General features: G+C 38.3%; 1 protein-coding gene across 1 annotated transcript; it reads left to right on the top strand.

Moving 5' to 3' along the window:
- The first annotated feature begins 5611 nt into the window (after nucleotides 1-5611).
- anxa5a (annexin A5a) lies at nucleotides 5612-23652 on the top strand. Its single transcript, XM_051420460.1, has 13 exons — nucleotides 5612-5757; nucleotides 5874-5905; nucleotides 8336-8420; nucleotides 9839-9933; nucleotides 12479-12592; nucleotides 15009-15099; nucleotides 15796-15875; nucleotides 16237-16287; nucleotides 17992-18085; nucleotides 19652-19747; nucleotides 19927-19985; nucleotides 21043-21165; nucleotides 23266-23652. The coding sequence occupies exons 2-13, from the start codon at nucleotides 5903-5905 to the stop codon at nucleotides 23323-23325; spliced, it is 951 nt and encodes a 316-aa protein (XP_051276420.1). The 5' UTR covers nucleotides 5612-5757; nucleotides 5874-5902; the 3' UTR covers nucleotides 23326-23652.
- Nucleotides 23653-25864: the final 2212 nt, after the last annotated feature.

Consider the following 25864-nt stretch of genomic DNA (forward strand, 5'->3'; position numbering starts at 1 on the left):
CTTATTGGTGAATTGGCAGGAGGGATATTGAGAATGTGCCGCCACTGAAAAATAAAGGAGCTGTGTGCCACAAGGTTTCCTAACTCCTGTGTCCATGTCAGGGCAAAGTAAATGAGCAAAAGGCTAATATCAACGGCAAGATCCTACAGGCGTAATACTGTTTGATATTTCTCAGGTGTTTACTATACATAGGCAGAGGTATTTGACACTTCTAACTTATGACTTGGTAACTCTTTAGTCTTTACATGTTTTATTTTTATTTTTCCCTCAACAATTAGTCAGGTGTGGCTTGGCGGTCTTTTATTAGGTAGTCTCAGAGGAATCAATAGCCATTCGCCCCAAGGGGAGCGTGTTAATTACACGAAAGGTGATTTCCTCATACGGCAGCACAATAACACAAACACCCATGGTTCAGTGCTTCTGTGTGATTCCTCTTTATAGTTAACATTTCTCAAAGGGTCTAGCCACTGGCATGTTTCTACATGGAAAGAAATCATTACCTTCGATCAAAACAATTAAATTAGTTCCACAATATATTTTTTCCCTGTTTTATTTAATGTACTTAATTGGCTTATTTGGTGGCATCAATATTGTGGCTTCTGTTAAAGGTCTAGTACGTAACATTAAGGAGGCTCTATTGGCAGAAATGGAATATAATAGTATGCTTTCATTAGTGTATAATCACCTGAATATAAGAATAGTTTATTTATTTATAGTTTGTTTTCGTTACCTTAGAATGAGCTGTTTTTATCCGGGGGGGGTTCTCTTCTATGGAGTCCATCATGTTGAACTGCCATGCTTCTACAGTAGCCTAGAACAGACAAACCAAACACTGGCTCTAGATAGTGCCTATCATGTTTTCTTGAGGTTTGCAGCCCCCGTAGTTTCTCCTACATGTTTAAAACACAACAGTGAGGCGAGGGGGTTGCAGTCTGCAATCTACACCACTAGATGCCACACTGGTCCTTTAAAACAACAGTTCGACATTTTGGGAAACAATGTCTAATTCTATTGTCAAGAATTAGATAACAAGAAATTCATACCACTCTCATGTCTGTGCAATAAATGTGAAGTTGTTGTCAACAGCCGATTAGCACAGCTTAGCATAAAGACTGGGAACGTGGGGAAACAGCTAGCTTTGCTCTGTCCAAAGGTAACAAAGTCCATCTACCAATCCTCACTAACAAGTTATCTCCAAGTGTAAAAACGACTATTTGCCTATTTTGTTAGCTTAAGGCAAGGTTAGGCTAGCACCATCATTTCTAGTTTTTGTGGTAAGCTAAGCTAACCAGCTGCTGGCTCTACCTATACGTTTAGCATACAAACAGTATAGGTCTTATAAGTCGGTCTTCTCATCCAATTCTTAGCAAGAAAGTGAAATGTTAAATTATTCCAGTAAACATTGTGGTTGCTCTGAAATCACCTAACTGTCTGCAATATTTCAAACCAGGAAATCTTTTGAGACTTCTTTTCAAAAGGTCTGAACCGGTTATTTCAAACTAATAACAGTTTGCCAGTCTGCTCCTTTTAGCGAGACGCCTATAGATTAATGAGGTCTGACATCATGGATAGATCCCATGGCTCCCATGGTTTTTCACCTCTGGTGCTGAGCTGAAATATGTCCTCTGGCACTGAGTGGCCATCTGTGGCCTCTCAATTCTCTAATACAGTAGAAACAGCCATTTAGTCTCTGAATAAGGATGGACATGAAAGCAGTTGTAACAGCCCCGGAGCCAGTATCCTCTGCCTTGTAGATCCCTGCTGAATTCATCCTACAGGCAGAGGGAGATTGCTGTCAAGAAAAGAGGAGATATGGTAAGAGATGAGGATAAAGAATGTTGTGGATGAGAACTACGGAAATATGGAGTCTGTCTCATATTCTGTGTCCATTTTCTAGGCCTCTCATCTGGTTGTATTTTTCAGAGAGGACTGGTAAAGAAAAGACGAAAACACCTGGAGATAATAAAATATAAGTCAAGGTAAAAAAAAAAAAAACTGCCTCTGACCAAGAGAAGAAAACATGAACTCATGATATAGGCCTTTATTCCAATAGTGGCTGTTTTGAACCTTGTGAAAATAATCACTTATATATTATATGAAAGGATCAGCTGTGAAGTAGCTACATTTAAAAATGTATATATAGTTTTAAAGGAAAATGGCTTTCCTGTCAAAATGGCTGCTGTGAAAAAAGGTCCATTGATACCTCACTCATATTTGTCCGTTAAGCGTAAGGGTAAAGCCAGGAGATTGTTTGGTTTAGGACTGAAAAAAACTCGCTCTACAATTTGTTATTTTTGCACTAGTTTTTGTATGGATTAAACAAACACAGATATAACATACTCATTTATGAGTTTTAGAGGTGCTGATAAGCAGATGTTTTACCATTGGACAGAGTTTGTTTCCCCTGTTTCCAATCTATGCTGACTAAACTAAAATAATTCCCAGCTGCTTCTAGTTCCATACAGTAGACTAGCGCACACACATATGAAACTGGTATCAATCTTTTCATCTAACGCTCAGCAATAAATCAAAGTAAGTTAATCCAGCTTTCTGTAGCTCCAAACATAAAAGTTTGAGTTGTTTGTTACGTCGCCTACTAGAACCTAGTCTAAAGTAGCTAGATAGCTTACTTCCTTTCAAACTCCGAGTATTCATTGTTGGTGCAGCTAATACTGTGAACTCATTTCGTTGTCACTTATGTTTTGAAGTATCGTTCGTATCTGACAGTTATGAGTGGCGCCAGTTCAAAATGGCCACAGAATGACAGGATGATGAAACCACTGTCTCTCAGTCCGATGCTGGTTCTTCACATCAGATCCATGGACAGTTGCCCATTAGAAAACACAAAGGGTGTTCCAACAAAACGTGGATGCTCTCAAAAGCTCCATGAGGCCAGGTGATATTGGTTAAAAATGGAGCCATTTGCATTTGTGAGCAGCTGCCCCTGAGCACAGAGGAAGATTGCAAACAGAGCCGATCGGTGGTGGCTGGGGAGGCTCTTTGATTGTTGATAGAGCTTATTGTCTGTCAGTCAGCACCTTACAAACTGAGCTGTCCACAGCTCTGTATTTCAGGCTGTCCCATGGTGCTCTTCTCATGAATGAAAATCTCACTGTGATTCAGTTTGGAAAGTGACAACTCAGGGATGATAGTAGGAAGTGAAAGCAGCAGTCAGCGGTTTGCAATCTCACTGATTTGGCGTATATAACTTGTTATAAGTGATCAAATTTTATTTTCAGGTGAAAAGTTTAACTGCAGTTGACAAAATCGCATCTCAAGGTCCATTCAGTGGTTGTTCTAGAGCTTTGGGTCATATCACATGGTCTTCCTCAGCCAATAGATCCTCTTAATGTCACACACTGGGATTCCAGTGACAAAGCTAAAGGCTGGGCCTCAGTGATTACTGTAAACACAACTTTATCACTGATTTGGGTGAAACTGGATCATATTTTTTGGGGGAAAATATTTGATGTTTTTTCCTCTTATTTCCTCTGACTGCTCTGCCTCAACTGCTGCTGTAGATACCGTTAGCGTGCTACAGAACAAAACCAGACAGAAGGAGGACAGTTTGACAACAGTGGTACAGAGGTAATTCCTGGACTTTCCCAATACACTTGCTAAAGTAGCAAACTGCTACTAACTGTAATGGTAGACCCCGTTCGGCTCAGTGTACATTACTCAGCCCCTGGTTTCCAGGAGCTAAACCTGACAAGAAAACTGAGTCGGTACTGTATTCCCTGTCATCAAACTGATCGAACACGACCTCAGACGCTGTATTTGGTCCCACTCTGTCCGTGCTGTTCAACAGAGTGAGCTAATAGGACTGCTAACACTCATTCAGCATTATTGGCTATTACAACAACTGCCTTCCTAGCTGCCTGTTTCTACAGGAAAAAACTCAAATATACAATTGTAAATAGTCTTCTGCTTTCCATTTCATGGTGATTAAAAAACCCCCCGGTTGTCATCACAGTTTAATTCTCTGACTAGTGCACAGAGGTACATGACATTGTTTTTATCCCACTGAGCCCCGCCCACTTCAAATCAGTAAGAAAAGTGAGGAGGAAAAAAAGCTTGCTGTGTAGGGACTTGGCTTGGGAACCGGAGGGTCTCCGGTTCAAATCCCACAGACCACAATATGGAGTGTGGACTGGCTCCTGTGCACTGCCGAGGTGCCCTTGAGCAAGGCAACCTAACCCCAAGGAACTGCTAACGTGGCAAGCCCATCACTCCACCATCTCTCTCCCTGTTGCATGTCCACAAATGTGTGTGTGTGTGTGTGTGTGTGTGTGTGTGTGTGTGTGTGTGTGTGTGTAAGAATAAAAAAGAGTGAAAAGAAGAATTTCCCCAATAGGGGATTAATAAAGTATATATCTTCATCTTCTAAACAGATCAAAGCTTTGAATAAAATCTTCACTCATACAGAATCCCATTGCTCTTACTTTAAAACTGAGTGAAAAAATTGTTTTTCAGGGCCTTTAATGTCACATCCTGCACTAAGACATGTAGCTTACTAAAGTAGGGAATACTTAGCTTGAAATAAAAATCTTGATCTCGTAGCTTATATTTGGACAGATTTTTGATATTTAACTGACACTGCCATTTAATATTGGGCCTGTCACTTGCGGAAAAAAGACAGTTATGTGGAAAATTCTCCATTGAATCTGATAAGTGTATTATTAGATGCTTGTTCATTTGCAATTAAAGGAATTGTGGCTCCATGTCAGTCTGGGAGGTTGTGAGATGAAATGGCGAGCATCCGTAACTGGATAACCTGATAGATGGTGTTCACACTCTCATCTTCTCACAAGTGCTCACTTTAATTAAGGTTTGCAGGGATGAGGACAGCACTGATGATATGTGAGCTGCTCCCCGGCGCTTCGCTCTGCTGATCCCTTCGCTCCTATCAGGCATCAAGCATCTCCTGTTTGTCTCCTGTTTGCCATAACATACATGTACCTTGAATTAACCAGGCTTGAAAACATGTTATCGTCAGAAATGCAGAATGTGAAACGTAAAGCAAATGATATAGAGGTCAAAATGGAAAAGCCATCTAATTAAAAATAACGTGTTAAATTGAGTCTAATTCCAATATGATTTTTTTGATTAAAAATAATTACAACCTCTCTGCTTCTCTTGATCCATGACATTGAAGTAATTATGGGCTTATGTTCCAAAGCAGGTGGAAAGTACATTTCCATACACATTCGAGGTACTTTACTCAAGTATTTCCATTGCCTTCCACTTTACTCTACAATTCAGAGAGGAGTATTGTATTTTTACTCCACTACATTTATTTAACAATTCAAGTTATTTTACACATTTGGATTTCACATACAAAACATATTTGAGGTTCAAATACTTCATCATAGTCAAAAGTTATCATCTGTGCAGTTAATGCTTCCTGTTCTTTTATCCAGAATTATTATTTGCAAAGAAACTTAACCCAAACTAAACTGAAGGGGATAATCTCCGTGGAAAAAAATGTCTGTTTAAATGTAATTTGATATATGGGAAACGACCGTTTAACTCCTCATCACTTGAAGGTCCCACAAAGCAGCATACATGAGGTCATGATCTCCTGTTTGACTGACAAGTGAGTGAAACACAACACTGCATGCGGATGAGGAAGTGCATCTTGTCAGCTTTCCCCGGTGACGCTGCAGCCTGAATGGAGTCAGGAGGAGTTCTAGGGGGCAGAAAATAAAGAGCTTGTACCTGAGCCACGGATCACCTGTGAGGAGAACACATCTGTTGGTAAGAACACACGCTTACTTATTCTGCTTGTGTTGATGCCTACTTAATGTGTTTTTAGGCACATTAACACTGCCTGTTTTAATCAGGATTTTGTCATCTGCTCCACTTTCTTTCAGTCTACAACTGTCTTCCATCAGCAAAAAGGATGGTAACTATTTCCTTTTTTTGTTTTATTTTCTGTTAAATTAAATATGGTCAGTGTGGTAAATGCTATGAGAATTGCCAAGAATCAACGTTGTTTTGCACAGTTGGAATTAAGACTCGTGTGGTTGAGCCACAGCGCCAGCACTAACCTATATGTTTTTGTGTGATGAAGTGTATCTTAACTCTTGAAAGGTCAGTGCCTTTTCAAGCCTCACAAGACCTGTACTGCATGATCAGTCTAAAACATAGCACATCACAAATAACTGTCAGCACCAGCTCTTGATTTGCATGTAACTCTAGATGCTTTTTCTTTCTATTAATTTGATTGAATTTTCATTTCAGTGGATCTTAATTTTTTCATTATGTTTTCTATACTGTGACAATTTGATGTGTAGAGACACCCTGACTTCTGGATGATCCCTAATTCACTGAAAGGACTTTCTGTGAAGATGCACTCATCAGTAAAACATTAGTACGACTCGTGCAGTATACTCACATTGGCACGGAAACAGAAGGAGCAGCTTCATTTGATACCCTTGATTTGATTTTATCCTCTCTAGCTTGTCGAGAGACCTCAGACTGTCTGATGAGTTGATTTAAGACGCAAAGTGACGGCAAGAACTCAGTTTCAGTTGATGACGGTGGTCTAATTTGTACCATATTGTATTACCACGAGCATGGAAACTGCAGGTACGTTTGTCTATTTGTATCCCCAACGGGTTACAATTTCATCAAAGGACGAGACAATGCTCCCTAATGGCACTGAAAAGGAACAAAACAGCCAAACTGTGAGATTAGCACTGACTGATGGCTGACATGTATCCATAGGCCTACTCTTATGTCCCCCTTTACTCGTATTTATTCTTGTTCCTGTAGTTGGATGTTTGAGTTTCACTGTGCAGAATGATGTATGTACATGTATGTGTGCTTGAAACCAGAAGGATGTTTTAATATTCATCTGCTGAAAGTGGAAAGTTTTAAGGGGTAGGGTATACAAGCATGATTTGGAATTTCGATTGGAAGTATATCCTGGTCCAGTATGCGATTTAAACAGATGTGCTGTAGAAACTTGAAGTCATCAGTGCACATACACTAATAATGGACTGTACAGTGAAGTAGGATACATCTTTTGTCCAGCAGGAAATGAACAATGAACAGATTTACTATGTTCATTATCTTAGTTTAGCGTGTTAGCGCAGGCTAATTAGCACTGAACACAAAGTAAAGTTGAAGCTGGTGGGAATGCCATTAGTCTTACAGGCATTTGGCTATAAACCAAGTTTGGACCGGTTGAAATTGTAACGACGATGGAGCTAGACGAGTAGTCAAAGGATCACTAATATCCGTGAGATCAATTCTCTCAGGACCATGGATGTCTTTACCGTATTTCATGGTAATCCATCCAATAGTTGTTGAGATATCTCACTCTGAACCAGAAACATTAACTTTATGGTGGTGGTAGATGAGAAGATAATCTTTTTCACTTGCTAAGTGAAACCTTTGACCTGCTGCTGGCACCAGATGAAGAGTCATTGGGATTTATCCTATGGGGATCTTAAATTGTCTGTACCACATTTAATGACAAGACATCCAATAGTTAGAGATTTCAGCTTGGACCCATGTGGTGGGCTGACATTACCATCATTAGAGCCACAATGTTATCTAAAAAAAACCTTTTGTTAGCTAACATTGATGAAGAGAGACCGTGGTGTCAAATTAAAGCTCAGTTTCATGGTGCATGCAGACAGGATCAAGGCTGTGACAGTAGCGTATTAAATTGACACTTCAAGGCAAACATCCTCGTGTTCTCTTGAAAACAGATGAACAACAAAAGAAATAATAAACACTCACACTGAGAGGAGGGGGAGACAATTATCTTGCATTTCTCCCACCTGCGCAGAGTTTGAAACGAGGGCGCAGCTTAGGCAGACGTTTTATTGCTTTTTCTTTAAATGACATTTTCCCTGGAAAACAATCTGAACACAAGTGAGACACAGTACATTTTTTAAAATTATCTGCATAACACAAAGCAGCAGCCAGCAGCAACATTTAAGTTATACTTACGGTACTTGACCCAGACTTTGGATATGTTTAAACCCGAGCGGTTTTGATGCTCAGTGGTAACATTCTTTTACAGGGCAGCTACAACAGTCATTGGCAGCAATATTCAGTACCATTTTGAAGAAACTCATTGCTTTTAAGTTTATAACTAATATGCACACAATACAACAATTAAAATGAAACAGGTCCACAACATTTTTATGCAGGTGTACAATCGTATGTATGACTTAAATTCTACAGCATAAACACAAAAGAATATATGAGAGTGTATGCTTTTGTGTTTGTACATTTGATTCTTTATCTGTGTGCAATAGATGCAAACAATGTCTTTTAAATGTATTAAACATTCATTTGTGTTGCTCTCTTCCTACAGGCGTACAGAGGAAGTGTTAGACCTTTCGTCAACTTCAACGCCAAACACGATGCTGAAATCCTCCATAAAGCCATGAAAGGAATCGGTCAGTTCTATTAGGAGAAATGTCTTTTTAACTGCTGTTTAGCTTTCCCACTCACACTGGGAAACTAAAATCTGTCCATCTTGTTTCAGGGGTATATTACTGGTTATTGAACCTTCAGGAAGGCTTATTTTAAAGTTGTGGGAGTTGCACATAATCTAATATACAGCAGGTTTATTTGCACATACCCACAAGTGACAATGGTGTCTCATTTATGTGCCATTAGTACAGACACAAATACACACAAATTCAGTGCAATTCTGTTTATGCAGTTTAATGTTTGCTTTGCTGCTCTTTAAAACTAATATAACAATAAAACACAGTAGTGGCACAGCTGTCAGGGAAGCTTTTGGTGCTCTTAACAATTAGAAGAGAAGCTGAGTATCACCAAGTTTTAAACTTAAACTTTATAGCAATAATTCCAAAGACACATCACAAGTCATTTCTACAAAATCAGTAATATAATATATAATATACACTTGGCACCAAACAGTGTCAGTTGATTCTGTAATATGACGGCAGAAGCAGAGGGTGGACTGCTAAAGAATCTGAAATGGTTTGAATAGTTTGAAATAAGCCAAGTGATGATACAGGCAATATATAATACTGATACTTAACAATGGAAAATAAAAAAGAAGCACACAGCCTCCTCATTCATTTCAATGAGACTGCGTTGGTCAAGCTGGTTATTGTTTTAAGACAACAATGTGAACCTATTATTTAAGGCAGAAGGCAATTTGAGAGGGGATGAGGGGCGAGGCCTTCCTCTAGTTATCAAAATGACCAAAATACCTCCCCCTCTCCATTGCCCAGTAGCAGAGAGAGTGCAGGGTGGAGGGGTTGTTTAGTTGAATATGTTAGTCCAGTCTGCCTGACTCATTGATCCTTTATCTGAGGTTTATGCAAGTTAGAGCCTATGGCCCTGACCATGGCTCTGAAGTATCAGTACCCTATTTGTGCTGTGTATTCATAAATCCATTGCCCTGCCTGTGCTGCTGAAAATGCACCCCCAGACCCGTGGGGGTTAGGACTAACCCTAACCCTCCAACTGGACTAATTTGACATTTTGATCCCTCAGAGGAAATATCACGTGTTGCTCTTCGTTTGTCTCTCTGAGCTTTTTCCTCTGAGGTTCTGGTGATTTCCAGGAACTATTGATTGTAAGATCAAATCCCTCTGAATGCTGATCTCCTGCTTTAAAGGGTTGACTTTTCATTTAGGGCTATATTCCAAACTCTCAATTATTCTCAATCATGTTTTGCTTTCGAGAGCGTGCTTCTGCTAGATGATGGGTGCAAACACAATAATGCTTTATTATACCTTTGTGTATGAAAATAATAAAGAATTTTAAATATAAATCCGATAGAATAGAATGTGTGCTGTTGTAATGTAATTCAATGTTTACTTCCCTTTTGTTTCAGGTACGGATGAAGATGCAATCCTCATGCTTCTGACAGCCCGCAGCAACGACCAGCGCCAGCAAATAAAGGCAGCGTACAAAAAGGCATACGGAAAGGTAAGGCGAGCCGCTGGGAACGAAACAGAGAGCTGGTGACAGTCGGCAGTCAAACTGATGGATGGTTACAGGTCATGTCAGCCACTGTGTCTCACTCACCAACATCACCTGGATGACGCTCAATCCAGAAACGTTGAAGGCACGGGGATAAGAATGATCCTGGCAGTATTCTATATTTTCATTATTGTCAACAAATCCCATCAAAGATCAAAACCAACATTGTGTGTCTGTCCTCAGTTCTTTTCAGCTGTCTGTCTGGCACTCTGCCCCAAACCCATTCATTCCTACTGAAGACCTAAACGTTTAGAAATATATATAGTCTTTTTTTTAAACTGGACACTGTACTTTTGAGCAAAAGGGAGTAAACTGTGCTTTGTTGGGGACTATTATCAACTACAGATTTATACGCAAGTTCAATCTGAGGCTACCAGGATATGAAAGCAGAAAAAAAAATCTAATTCTCAGAATATGTTGGGTTTTTTTTAGACATCCCTCTTATCTTTGCTTTTTTTATTGTCACTCACTAGATAATGGTGAGTCACAATAAATGAAGGTTTGGGGTTTGATCCCTGGCATGTCCTGCTGCATGTTACAGTGGTCATGAGCAAGATACTGAACCCCAGATTTCTAAAGCACTTAGTCTTTGGAAGACTAGAAAGGTGCAATAAGAATCCTTTGACCATTTACAGTAGCAAGATGGTGTCTGTGGGATCAATTCAATGTGTTAATACTATGAAGAAACATACAGTATCAGCCAGTGCAACAGTCATGTCACGTTGCTATATTGCTTCCTCCAATGTTATAAGAATATTTATAGTACTAAGTATAGTACTAATAAGTACTATATTTTCGTTCCATTAAATTTGTCTGACAGTTAAAGCTTAGTGCTATAAAGCACAATACAGTGCATAGTTAGAGCTTAAACGGGTGGGCCTCAACTTTCATGGTTTGTGATCCCTTACAAAAAAGTAATGTGTAGGCTTTTCAGATGTCTATGTCAGCAGTTCCACCAGGAGACATTTCATTTAAATACCTGTTTGAGGTAAAATAATCTATTATTTCACAAAAAAACAAAACAACAATGAAAACAAATTTGTGGATATATAATAATGTAAGTGTGTCAGTCACAAGGGCAGTTTTTCTGTAGAATACTTGAAATGCATTTTGCTGGTATAATTTCTGCACTACTTAGAAAGGACTTTTCCTTCTAGTATTTTTGACATTGTTGTATCAGGATCTGACCTTTTCCACCGCTGGCTGCCTCAGCTACACTAAGGTTTAATTGCACAAAGTCATCCAACCATCTACAACATCCAGTTCTTCTGTCATTAAGAATCAAAGAGCAAGAGTTTGCATTTTGTACCAACATTCAGCAGTCATATGGGGGAAAATGAATCGTAGAATAGGAAAGAAGACCAATTTCCTGCAGCCTCCATGGACCAGAACTCAGTTCAGTCAGTTATATTAGACCGTGGGTCATTTTATGCTCTCCTGCTCTTGCTGTTCTATAACACTGTCAAGTTATTTTATGACCACCTGTGGAGTGGAAGTTAATTTGCTGTCTGTGCAGGTTATTGAAAAACATTCCAGCAAATGTAACTGGTGCCTGAAGTACAAATAGATGAGGCATCTTGAGAGAAAAAAGGTAGATCAGAAAATCACAAAGTAGCTCCTGGAAAAACTCGGAATATTACAGTGTTTTGTCAGAACCACTATTTAAAGGTTGAAACACTAGCTTTAACTACTCATTTGCAATAGCATCTGAACTGAGAACTGGTGCCAAAAAAGTAAAGAGAAATACTGATACGCATTTGATCATGTCACTTTAGAGTGCATGCTCTTATATCTCTGCTATCATTTTCTATAACTCACAGTGTCAGATTTCTGCTCTGTAGTGCACCTTTTGACAAACCGTTTATGGAAATTTGATTTGACTGGCTTTTAACAGATCTGAAAATGGAAACACATTTTTATGTGAAAAGAGAGATGGGTTATGTAACGTAGAATAAGGGGATTATCTGTAAGGGGTCTCATATATTGAGCTGTTAAAGAGATGAGTGTTCGACTCTGTATACTGCAGAGTCCTGGCCCAGCACCGCAGATTATAACATCCCTTGGGTGTTTATATGTATATATATTTATGCTATTACTCTTTTCAGCGGCTATAATCAGATCTTGTTCCCAGCGAGGCCCAAATATGTGATTCATTGTGTACAGAAATCAATTTAGATGAAGCCTTTGAATAAAATGTCCTGCTTGATTAGCTGGAAATACTGCAAAGTAAATATATCTTTTTTTTCTTTCCTGCAGGTACATTTCTTATGATTATCCTCATTCCTTTGAATTCCTTTCAGCAATGCAGTGAAATGAATGAATGCTGAATATGGTTCATGCCTTTAAAGACTATTGCTATGAATAGAGTTAAAATAGTCAGATTGCATTGATTTTCAGTTTCTTTAATGTAACAACATTTAAATGATGCAAAGTCATTTACAAACACAATTATTAATGGGATGTTTTTTGTTCTTGTCATTAATCATCTCAGGACTTGGTCAGCGCACTAAAATCTGAGCTTGGTGGGCTGTTTGAGAGTCTGATTGTGGCCCTGATGACCCCACCCATTTCATATGATGCTTCCCAGCTGCACAAGGCTCTCAAGGTAACTGATGAAAGTAAAGTCATCAGGGTCTTATATGCAAATGAGTTGCAAACCTCAGACGACCGCGTTTATTCCCTTTTTTGTGCTTGTACTTGTACACAGATGTTCCAACATCTGCTAAAAACTTTCAGCTGAGCAATAGACCGTTCTCTTGGAGCTCATTTCAACTTGTCATAGCAGGAAAAGCATGTGTGTGAACTAATAACAGTAATGAAGGCTCCCTTCTATGTAAGCCATGCCAGTGAGACAGCATACACAATAACAGCGCCTTAGTATTGGACCACATATGTGAGACCAGTTCTTAGGATTTTTTGTTTTTGCTTTATTTGTGTTGTGACAGGTAGGTTACATAGCATTTAAAAGGTCCAGTGTGTAACACTTAGGAGGATCTATTGGAATCTTTTAGAAATGTGATATAATATTCATAACTATGTTTTTATTAGTACATAATCAAATGATTTTTGTGTTTTTGTTACCTTAGAACGAACCCCATTTATATCTACAGACGCCACAGGTCGCCTTCAATGGATGCATTCATATTTAGAATTGCTTATGCATTGTTTCATATGGAATAATGTTCTTATGCATAGGTTGAAAGTGGGCAAAAGAGAAAATCTGAAACACGTCAAAGTCTGCTACTTTATATGATAAAACCTCCACTAATCATTGAACTTCATATTAACAATGAAAAACGACCTAAGGGGTCTCTTCTAATAAAGAACCCACAGAGACCTATCATCCGAATCTGTGGCTCTACTGTTTCCAGCAGCAGGTGGTAGCTGTATTAAAATAGCCAGATATTTTTACTCAGATGTTTCTGGAGACCAAACCATAGTTAAACTGAATATTGGACTTTTTCAAATGATTGTTTATGTTGCTTTATGGTGACAGTGAGTAGACAGTTGTTTGCCAACGTTACAACATATTAACATATTTATACATCAGGTTGTGCAAGTGGCTTGAAGAGTGAAATAAAATAAATTAAAATGTCAACATTTTGGAAAAGGTAAAAAAAACATATTTGTGAGCATTCACCAACTACAGCTTCTTATTAGGATTTGACATTGTCAATAAGACATTTTTTAAAAAACAAAAACAAAGACAAGGACACAAACGATTTCACTTGGTGCAAAAAGAGTGTATTATTGTTGTATTCCCTTGTCACAGGTGTGAAGCTGTTCAGGGTCGGCATGGCAATATTTGTGCCGTTGTCACAATAATGTCAGGAAATTGCCATTATCTGTGATTGCTCGAGGCAATCTTCTTGTAGCTACTGCTATAAAAACATGTTTTTTGACTCTAAGATCACAACTCTGTAAGAGTGACCCGTGACATAACTTAATGAGATACAGCACTGTACTGAAGCATATACCATGCTTATTGAATGGAATAAGCCCACAGTACAAGTGTTGGGTGGTTGCAACCAAAATCCGGTTTGATATTTACATGATACCTGCTGGAAACATCTGACCCAAGCACTCAATTCAGTACCTAGGCTCCATAATTAAAATCATGTTTCATATGGTGTCATTTTCATCAGTTGGTTAACCTCTGTACATCTGCTTCACATCTATTTAAGGTCAGAGGTTAAGACTGGTTTTCATTAGAGCCTCTCTCCTATCTTATTATCTTTGCTTCCCATCACATGTGTTGGGTCTCAGTGCAGGTTGTAACACCTGGGAGGTAGTAACAGAACAGTCTCTTCATATCTATTTGTTGCACCTCTAATTTGACTCAAATCAATAAGTTGTCACACAGAAGTAGTGGTATTATATTTAATCACACATATAATTTACTGATGCTGTAGGCTGGATGTATTAGTTTGTTTTATAGCTTAGATATTTCAGACATTTTGAGGCTTCACATACTTACCTCTGCTGCTTTTTATGTCACACTGATGGCTCATAAAGTTTGAATGAAGTCTGCCTAAAGAAAATAGGTTCAACAAACACCTGACTCCTCTTATAAGTTACTAATGGAACTTCTTTTTGTTCTGACTATTCTTTAATCACATTCACATACGCATTACCAGCGCAAATGAAATGTTCAATCAAAGTGAAGGCAAAGCATTTAGGACTTGCCGGTGACATTCCCATCACACCTACTGCTCCACTTTTGCTAGAGGGTTAATTACAGCGAGGAGAAGAGAAATGGCTTTAAAGTATGGCTGATCCTCAGAGCTAATTCTCTTCGGTAAACTGGGCTTATTCATTCTCTAATTGCACACCGCTTCAGTGTATTCTGTGTATTTCCTTCAGCCTTTTTTCTTTGACAATTCTTAACTTTTGTCTCACAAATATTGCTCTTTGCACACCATGATATTGGTTAAAATAGCAAAAGAGATAAGATTTCTGTGAGAACACGCTGCCAGACAAATCCATATCGAGTTCATCCATTTATTGTGTTTGGTTCCCAGGGTGCTGGGACTGATGACGACGTGCTGATTGAGATCATGTCCTCCAGGACCAGCGAACAGATGAAAGATATCATCAAAGTGTACAAGAAAGGTGACTTACTCTGCTGTGAAAGACAGAAACAAAAGCAGATTAAGATGTTCACTGTCACCGTTATTGATTAGTTTCTTAGAGCTTTATAATGAGAGGGTGAAATGTGCAACTGGTAATGGGTGTGATCAGATGTGCAACACACTTTTCATCTAACAGGGATTGCCGCACTGCTTTTCAGTTCAGCTTGTAACTAAAAACCACAAGACTCTTTTTTATTTTTATTTTACTTTGCAGATAATCATAAAACAAAAAAAAAGTCTTTGTTAGTCTTTCCATTGTCTTTTCAACAATAACCAACAGTGGTTTCAAAATAAACTCTTAATTCAGATAGCTGTGAGAACATTCAAGTGCATCCACTAAAAATGCTTTTTTGCCACTCAGATTGTGATTGTCAACATCCCTTCATAGATAGAGCTTTTGTTTAACCAGTAACAGCAGTTACATCACCATTGCCATGCAACAAAACACAATAGAAAATAGTATGCGACATCGAAGGCACAGAGGGCCAAAACCAAAGAGGCCAGTTTATTTGATCCGGACAAAGAGAAGGCCACGCTGTCCTTTAGCTGACTAATCAAATCTGCTGTCCGAGATCCTCCCGCAAAATGTCCCACTAGGGTCGATTTCAACCGTCAGTGACTGTTGTGAGAAAGACATGTAAGCAATCTTCTGCCCCTCTTCTCCTCTTTCCTCCAGAGTTTACCAGCAAGCTGGAGAAGGATATCTGCGGTGACACCTCAGGGCACTATCAGAAACTACTGGTGATCCTCCTGCAGGTAGAGAATGGGGGCTGCTGGAACGACTTATGTTTCTTTTACCTGATAATGACCCTCTGGTGATGCTATTACAAAGTCATGAGAGGTTTAGGTGTGGGTTAGGCACGGGGAGGGTGATGACAACACAATACATTACAGTCGGGTTCTCGAATGTGTTTTGGTGTACGGACAGAAATGTAATCTTCATGCTTCTGGGACACTTAATGGATAATGTAATCTTCCGGGGTTACATGGGTTGAGAGAGGCTCTGAGCAGGTCTGCGCTCATCGTGTTTCTATCCACACTGACCTACTTTTGCTTTCTGTTTGTCAACCTACCTTTCTGCCTTTCTGTCTGGTCCGTCATTTTTCTGGCCGTGAAGGGGAGCAGGGAGGAAGGGGTAGACGAGGCAAAGATCGAGAAAGACGCTAAGGTAAGAAAAACAAGATATGGCTCATTGCTCAAAAGGTCACTTTTATTCAGAAGGGATCCCCTTTTCAGCAATCCTTGTTAGATAATAATCCCATGTCACGAAGAAGATGTTGCTATTTGTCCATTTATCCCTCCCTGGTGTGCCTCCAATCTCTCACCAGAGATATTGAACCGTTCTGCAAACCCTAACCCTAACCTTAACCCTAACCCACGTGCTCATGGAAAAAGAGAAGAAGAAGAAAATATTAAAAAAAAGCAAAGAAAAACACAACTTATGTCATAAAGTGTAAACACTGCGACATCTCATACGTAGGAGAAACAGGCAACACAATTAAAACTAGACTGGCACAACACATATATTTAACATATAAAAATCATAACTTAAGACACACACACACACACACACACACACACACACACACACACACACACACAGGGCACACAACTAGGGTTTATTAACATGGTTAGGTCTGTAACAGGAATACAAAACAAATAATTACGGGCAGCAAGAACTGGATCAGAAAACTGAACACCAGATTCCTCCACCACCACCACACCAGGGCACAAACTGTATTTTTTCCCCAAAAAACAACAATTAAGAAATCCCCACAAAGAATACCTTGGGAAAAAGGATTTCTCTTTCTAACCCTAACCCATGTGCTCATGGTAACTACGATACATGGCTTATAGTAAATAAAACATGGACTATTTCCCGACTGGGAGCAGTAACTTCCAGTAGTCTCAGCGGGTTGCCTGGCAACTGCTCCCAAGAACTAATCCAGCACAAAACCCCATTGTTGTTTTTATGAACTTAGATCTTGTACAGATTAAATAAACAAAATATAACATGTTAATTTGTGAGCTTTAGAGGTGCTGGTAGACAGCTAGGTTAGGAAGCTTCCAGCCTTTATGCTAAACTAAGCTAAGCCAACCGGCTGCCGGCTGCAGCCTTGTATTCAATGGGCAGACGTGAACATGGTATTGATTCTTCACTATAACTCCCCACCAGAAAGAAAGAGGAGGACACAGCTAAGGGCTACACTCCCTTCTTTGTTCTATAAAGCAGTCAAACCTATGTTGGAGATTGTTGTAATATAATTGTAACTTCACTGAGGTCTTGAAATGAACATGGTGACAGTTTATTAATGTTAAAATTCAACATACAGCATATTTAAAAAAAACAAAACAAAAGAACAAAATAAACGAGTGTATGACTACTGTGCTATAGATCATATTTAACTTAATTTCACCATTTTCTTTCAAATGTCAACATGTTAAATATATGATCATATTTGTTTGGCTGCTCTTTAAAAGTGTAATACAACTAAAGGCCAAGTCTGAAGAATAGTCAATAGGAAAAATTAATTAAAGGACGCAAACCTCCAGGAATGGAACATCTTGTTTCCAATAAACCATTTCTAATTATTGATTCTTTATCATCATTATTATTAGCAGTAGTAGTAATAGTATTTCTGTATTTGATTAATTATCTGACCATGAGGTGAGACATAGACCTAAAATCCAGAATTTCTCTCTAACATCAGAGACGAACTGAGAAAAACAAAATGTTTTTTGGTGTTTTGGCACAGTGCAAGGTCCTACATCAGTGCTGTCAATTTTTCTCTTTCTGTGCGTTGCAATAAATCATGTCTACACAGGTTACTTCTGTGTGTGTAAATGTACAAGTGTGTATCTGCCACTACAGGACTTGTATGCTGCTGGTGAGGGCAAGTTTGGCACAGATGAGGAAAAATTCATCACAATTCTTGGCAACAGGAGCGCAGAACATCTCAGAAAAGGTGAGTGTGTGAGAGTTTGTTTGTGCCAGCATATTTGATATTTTGTCAAACCTGCTGAAGAGAGAAACATCAAAGGTTGCAAACAACATACCTTCACTATCCATTCATGCTCTACTTTATTATTGCACCCAAATAAGTCAGGCAGCTTTTATACTTCAAATAAATGTCAGAATGAGCAGGGTAACTTAAAGATCCTCTCCAGACATGTATTAAAAATCCTTAAAAAGGCATCTACTCCTTCTACCTCATTAAAAATTCCAAAATCTATTAATTGCTGGACAGAAGATGTCTCCTACTTAAATCTAAAGTCCATTCTCAGTGTATGTGCACTGGTGGTTTAAAGTTTCTACATCACACAGTTGCACACTGGACCAGGATTGGCTTCTAAATTATTTGTAATGTCACAAATAATGCTCGTAGACCCCACCCCTTAAAATCAGATTTTCAATGAGCACAGAGAAACTTTCCACTTTCAGCAGATGAATGTGAAAACATCCTTCTCGTGTCAAAACTCTGCACATACATCATTCTCAAACATCCAGAAATACACAGTGAAAACATCTCAGGAGAAGAGTACAGCCTTTAATGTTTTCACACAAACATAAATATTAATTAAAAAAGTAGCACAAATGCTTGGATAATTGTAAAAAGCACGAAGAGAGGTTGAAATGTGCAGCAGAGGCCAAAAGCTGTCCAAAAAACACAAAAGTTAGACACACAAGGTGGGAGCATAAGAACAAAAGTAGAGAGCACTGGAATTTGTATGGTGATTAAGGTGTGATAAACAGCACACAAGCTCAGCGGCAGTCCCGAGGGCAGAAATTGTTCTCTGCAAAGAGAGCTAAGAGAGGAAAATACCAGTTGTTTCTGGTTTGTCAGACAGATGACGGACTAGACACGCAACTCACTGAAAAATTTAAGTGTATGGACTCAAGCAACAACAAACAGGTCAGTCAACCGGTTAGATGAAGCTAGAGTGAAAGGGAACATGATCACCAGCAATGACGGCATCCCTAGCATCAACAAGTCCTCATACCTAAACAACAAAATACTTCGCTTGCCAGTGTCTTCCAAAATTACTTATTACACTACCCTAAAACTGTTCTATGATTATGTTTACGCACCTGGAACCATAAATAATGAATACACATTATTATGGTTTATTTCAAAATAAAGTTACAGTTTTTGCTTTAAATGGGGAAAATAAATGAACAGACATTCAGCACTACAGTTAAATAGAGTCAGGCAAATAAAAATACAGTTAATTGGATGGAATAAAATACCCAGCAATAAGATTACAAAAAAAGATTACAAGAAGATTATTAAAAAAATATATAAACTATTAGATAATAAAACATGGAGGTAACAATAAAATGGACTGGGTACAATACATTAATTAACACAATGTGATAACTCAGATAAAACTTGAAATCTAGTCCCCGGGTTCACATAACAGAATGAGTTGCCCTAAAGTCAAAATGTTGCAACCTTTTCAATACTGAATACTATTTTCAAAGACTCCAGAGAACACCTGAAGTGTTGCTGTGGTTCTTTTGTTCTCTTTAGTGTTTGATGCCTACAAGAAGCTCTCTGGCTCTGAAATAGAGGACAGCATTGAAGGGGAGACCACTGGGAATCTGGAGAACCTGCTGCTAGCTGTTGGTAAGAGCTGTGATTTACCAGGATGATCCTTGACCGATCATAAACGCTGTTCTATTTCTTTTATTCTGATATGCATGTTCGAATGAAATGCAGCAGAAGATAACACCTGACAAATCAATACCAATATGTCAGTAACATGACACAGAACCATGTCGGTGCCCTGTGTTCTTTCTCCACAGTGAAATGTGCCAGGAGTGTCCCAGATTTTTTTGCTGAAGGCCTGTATAAATCTATGAGGGTAGGTATCTCACAGTATCCACTGGAGTTCTTCATATGTGTGTTATAATATGTGGTTTTTTTTTTAATGGTTAATAATATTTTTTGTAGGATTTTGTTCCAAAACAAGTCTTAAAATACAGAGAAAAACAATACAAAACAAGCAAGGGTTCTTTAGGGAATAGTTTGGCATTTCAGGAAATACACTTGTTTTCTCTCTTTCTCAGAGTCTCCGCTGGTTGCCTGGCAACCTCAGGGGGACAATGGAACTCCGGGGAGTCGAATTGAAGAAATAGTCTGGAAATGAACCCCCATAAAAGCCACAAATTATTGTTTTTACGCCTTGGTTTTTGTACAGATTTAACTAATATAATATGAGAAGAGCTTTAGAGGTACTGTTTGGCAGATTTTTTTTAACATTTGCTTTAAACCATACCAGCATGTTTTAAAATTCCCCTTTTTATCACAGAGAAATCCCTGTGGATGTGTTTTAGAATTGTGGATGTATTTTTTCTACTATATTAAATTGGATTCCATTAATTTCAGTACATTATGAAAATGAATTAGCAGACTCTTAAGACGTGTTTGAGCTGCATAACAACGAACATCAAAACTGCATTCATATTCATCACATTATAAGGCAGTTTAAAGTAATGGTTCAAAATCTAGGGGAAACCTTTTTATTCACTTTCTTACCGAAGCTTCTCATGTAAGTGAATTAGCATGTTTCCCAAAAGTGCAGACTTGATGTTCACTGTGATTAATTACTGTATATATCCTCAAGCAAGTTCAGGGACTCTACAAATTAATTTCCATATCATACAGAAATAAAACCACAAATCTACGTTTGTACAGCATGCATTTAAAAATTATTGGCAAAAATGTTACGTGACTTGTAGTTAAGGAGCTAAACTTTCCAGAATCACTGGACAGCTCCTTCAAGAGTATCTTCTGAGAACAAAGCCAGATGTGTTTTTAAAGTGCCCATTTTCAGAAAGTGGCTTTACAGTATGGGAATTCAACTCTTCAACTGTGCCACCTGCTGGAACTCCCGCTGGTAAATATGTTTCTGTGTTTAGCGCGCTGGAACTGATGACAACACCCTGATGAGGATAATGGTGTCGAGGAGTGAGGTGGACATGTTGGACATCAGAGCCAGCTTCAAAAAGATGTATGGAGCGTCTCTGTACTCCACTATCCAGGTACTGCTCACGCAAACACAAAGCTATTATGGACCTTCTGTGTATCTGTATATTTCACTGTGGGTTTTTATAAAAAAAAGAATCCTTAATAAGCCAAAAAAAAACATCTACTCATCTATGTACCCTCTGCATGCTTTAAAGCACCAGCTGGGTGTACTATGCTTAAACACCATTCATGTCAGTGCAGTGAGTGAGTGCATATTTGTGATTTACTCTAAATGCCTCGTTCAGTGTGATGAGGCTGCTTCCCTGCTTTTCACACAAGTGAATTAATCTATTCTCCTGGGGCCAGATGTTCAGGCAGAGTTATTGCCATCTTCCAGTGGAACTCCCAAATGGACAATACTGAATAGATAAATAAGACATTATGAAATAACCTTTGAATAAATGCTGTGAAATATAAAAATGAACCAGTATATATTTTCTTACAGTTTCAGTAGAGTTCATTTGATTATAGCAATTATTATTTCAAATAGCTTTTTCCTTTCCCAGTGACACAATTTCATAGAACTTTTTATTACTTTTCATGTTAATAGACTCACAGCTGATATTTTGACTTGTCAATCACAGGTGTAACTAATAACATGAATTATGGCTGCCTCTCATTTATATCTTGCACTTTCATGGTCCTGGTATTATGGATCACTGGCTCTTTGAAATGAGCCAGAGTTGATCACTAATGTTATTCCTGCTTTCATGATGCCGTGTTCATGTTATCATAATCACACGTTTCTGACTTGTAAGTAGCATTCACATAAATCAGAATTTTAATAATAATATTATAATATAAATTTAAGTCCCTGAAAAGGCAAACAAATTTCAGCCACTTATTATACATTTAGGGGTAGACTAATGCACAGTGTAACAATCACACAACCAATTATGCAATCTTACAACCATCTTTTTGTTTTCTGGTGATAAACGTGGGAATCTTTCCCATTTCTATACTTTTCATGCAACATAACGAGAAAGCAGCATCAAACAAAATGTCTGCTTTGAAAAATATCTATTATTTCCATCAATTCCTGCAACCCGACTCTTTAATCAATCCGACCCTGCCAGCTAGATCCTGTAACAAGAAGCTAAGAGAAAGAAACCCCTCTTTAGGCTATTTCTGTACTTCATATCATAGTTTTGAACAAAATTATGAGCCGCTTACAGGTCGGACATATTGAGAACAAGTACAAGAGACAGATACCATATCTCCCACCTAGCGAAAATAAGTGTCAACAAAGAGGTGGCAAAATGGCAGCAAAGCCACTATTGCTGGCATTTCATTCTAAATATAATTAAACATCACCACTAAAACAACTCTTTCACCAAATTTAAAAGAAGCTTATTGTTGTTTGCACCTGGTTTCACTTGTTAACAAACAGCTTATCATGTACCACAACAAATGTAGCTAATTTAGCCTATTGAAATGGTGGAACTATACTGCTAGCAGTGGGGGTAACCATTATTACTGATACATAAACAAATGAATACAGTGAGTAATAAAATGGAGTAAAGAAATGTCACAACCCAAGCTAGGTAGTTAGCTGGCTGGGTATGTAGCATTTGTAGCCTCGTTTAGCTTTGCCTGTGCTCTGTATTTATTTGTTTTTGTTAGCTAACATGAGCTAGTTGGCTAGATTTTGGTAGCCGTCGCTGAGCCTGCTAATACAAGCCGGGTGGTCGGCAGAAGGGTGAGGGCGTGGCGATTCACGACAGCACCATTACATTACATTACATTCATTTTCACTTTTGTCAAGAGCAACAATGACAATGCGAGCCATTTGGGGTTCAGTGTTTCGCTCAAGGACGCTTCGACATGTGGAGAGGAGGAGCAGACCATTCAACCACCTGAGCTGTAACCGCCCTCGGGAATTAAAAGGGACACTGTGATATACAGGTGTCATTGGAAAAAACACCAATACCAAAAAATAGGGCTTATTGAAAAAAATGTTTATAGTGGAACAGAAATAGGCAGGCTAAGTGTTTTATTTAAGGCTCAAATAAAGTGGAAAAGAACATCTGATGTATCAATACAGAATCAATAAAGCATGTGCCTTCTGAATGTATAAGATTGATAAAATAATGACGTGTCTGTTGTTCTTGCAGGAGGACACAACTGGAGACTACCAGAAGGCTTTACTCTACCTCTGCGGTGGAAATGATTAATGCTGTTTTATGATGAGTTTAGCAGCACTGAATGATGAGCCACGGCGTTGCTGTGATACAAAGCTACACATGAGATGAGGTTATTGATCCGGAGTTGTTGATTCTTTCTGACTTTAGCTTGCTATTGATTGAGTGTGAATTACCCGTTTGTCATTTTGACTTGTGATCATAATCGCCTGCGTGAACAGCAGTTAGAGTGCATTCACATGAAAGTTATTTTGTGTTTTGTTTAACATTATTTAAACAGCTCCGCCAGAGTAATGAGTAGGGGGTGCAGTTTTGATTTTAACGTAGAGAATAAATGTAGCCATGTTTGAAATGATTAAATGTCTGGTTATTTTTTAAACACTTAAATTGTTTTTCTTCAGTCTCGTGGCCCTATTGTTTTGTCAGAGTTACATGCGATGTTATAAGTTGTTTTCAGTGCTCGAAGCATGTGTTAAATGCAGCTTAGAAAATACAATACTTCTGCTGAATTATTAAACCCTACATGTCGACAGCACTCCCGCTCTCATTAATTACAAATGAACTTCTGATCCGGACTTGAATTGCAACACGGCTCTCAGTGATCAATAAGTAATGTGACACTATTAGACAGTGTTGACTAATATAAAGACATCTACTGCCTCCGAGTCTCTCTGCATGAAAGAGCCTGATGCCAAACAAATTGGGTCCTTAGATCAACAGATGGGAAATGACTACACTTTGCTGGAGGTGAACCACAGGGTGGCAGCAGAGTGTATAATGAGCAGACTGTTTCTCTGTTTTCATTCCCAGAAATGTAAATACCACTGACATAAATGCCACTTTCAATGAAATATTTTACTTTGAAAGTCATATATCTGCATTTGTGTGGTCTCCCTCTTTGATATTTTCAGTTACTGACTTAAACTAAACTAAATTCAAGTGCCCAGACTTCAAAAACAATTTTCATATTGGTTCAGAGATCAAAATCTTTAGCTTCTTTAGCTATTATTTACCTACCACATTGTAAGATTATAGCAGCATTTCTTCCACACTATTTGACTTAAGTAATCTTCTCCTGTTTTATTGTCTTGTGGATCATTTTATTCATAAGTCCCTGTGATTCAGCTCATTCAGATATACTTCATGTCTTGGAAACCTTTTCATCTAAACTAGAATTTAAATCTGAGAAGCGCTTGTCCTCACAACAGTGGTTCACAGTAATATGAGCCCATCAAAGTGTCTCTGGGGTTAGACACATTAAAATATTAAATTAATGTTGGATTTTCCTCTCTGTGACTCCAGCAGGATGCATATACTGTAATATATCAGTTTTTATAGCTAAATTCAAGACGGGATGACCTTTGAGTCACTTAAAACAACAAGCTTATTTACATGCAACACTCTCACAGTTGTAAATGCAAATCTGGGTTTGAAAATCACTTAGACATACTCGTGTATGTCAGAAAATAAATCTAAGTGAGTTTTTATAGACGTCTCTGTGGTTCAGAAGCCTCTCCCCAGGTTCATAAAATCGCTGTCTGCCAGACGTTATTTTATGTATTCAAAAACCACCTGAAGGTGGGAACCAAGTGGGAAAATGTTTTCATGTATTGGCATGCTTTTCCTTAGAGGCCTGTGCTCTCTTTGCAGACATGCATTCACTCCAATTCACTGCAAAATGACTTGCAAATTGATGTTACCTTTACTCTAGTTATAGTCATTCAGGCAAGGAGCCACAATTGCTTTTTATTGCAGGTATGCTTCTATATTATTTAGTGTCAGATAGTATGTGGCTGAAGGTAAGATTATAGAACGTAAAGACTGAATTTGCACAGGCAGAGCAGCACTGACTGCTGTTTTTTTAGTAACTTTGTAAACAAATTCACTGTATCAGTAAGATTTACCAATTTCTTCCCCTTCTCCTCACAACAGAAACAGAAGAGGAATTCCATATATTGGTATAAATCCACAAAATAGAGTAAATGAGTACATGAATAATGTCTTCAACCAAAAACAGTAAAAAGGAGACACACAGTAAACATATGTTAAGTAGCAAAATTGTGAGGACAGGGCTTAAAAAATACACAGAAACTTCAAATGACATTGATACAAAAAAAGAAAGTTTTGATTAATCTATGTGTCTTTTATCCATTATAATATAGCATGGTACCGGTTGCTGTTGGCTGTTGATAGCAGTCCTCTTACTTAAATGAGGTAAACCTTCTTGGCTGAGGCATTCCAGTTTTAATACTGATGCCTGATTTGACCTATTTCAGTAATTCTTTAATGAGGAAGTTGATCAAGTCCAGTTTATGCAACGTTCAATGAAAAACCTACTAAAAGTTAATACAATTTAAACCAAACCGAACAATACATGTGTAAGCTTATCCTGAAGCATAGAGTACGCAGGCGATATTTACTGCAATATTTACATTAACCTACAAAAAACATGTCATACATATATATGTATGTATATGTATATATACACAACAAACACTTATATAATTTTATTCCTGTGTTCATTTGTGTTTAGGTGCATTAGCTCTCAACTGAGCTAACACAAAATAACTAT

Source organism: Dicentrarchus labrax, unplaced genomic scaffold (genome assembly GCF_905237075.1).
Source record: "Dicentrarchus labrax unplaced genomic scaffold, dlabrax2021, whole genome shotgun sequence".
NCBI classification, from domain to species: domain Eukaryota; kingdom Metazoa; phylum Chordata; class Actinopteri; family Moronidae; genus Dicentrarchus; species Dicentrarchus labrax.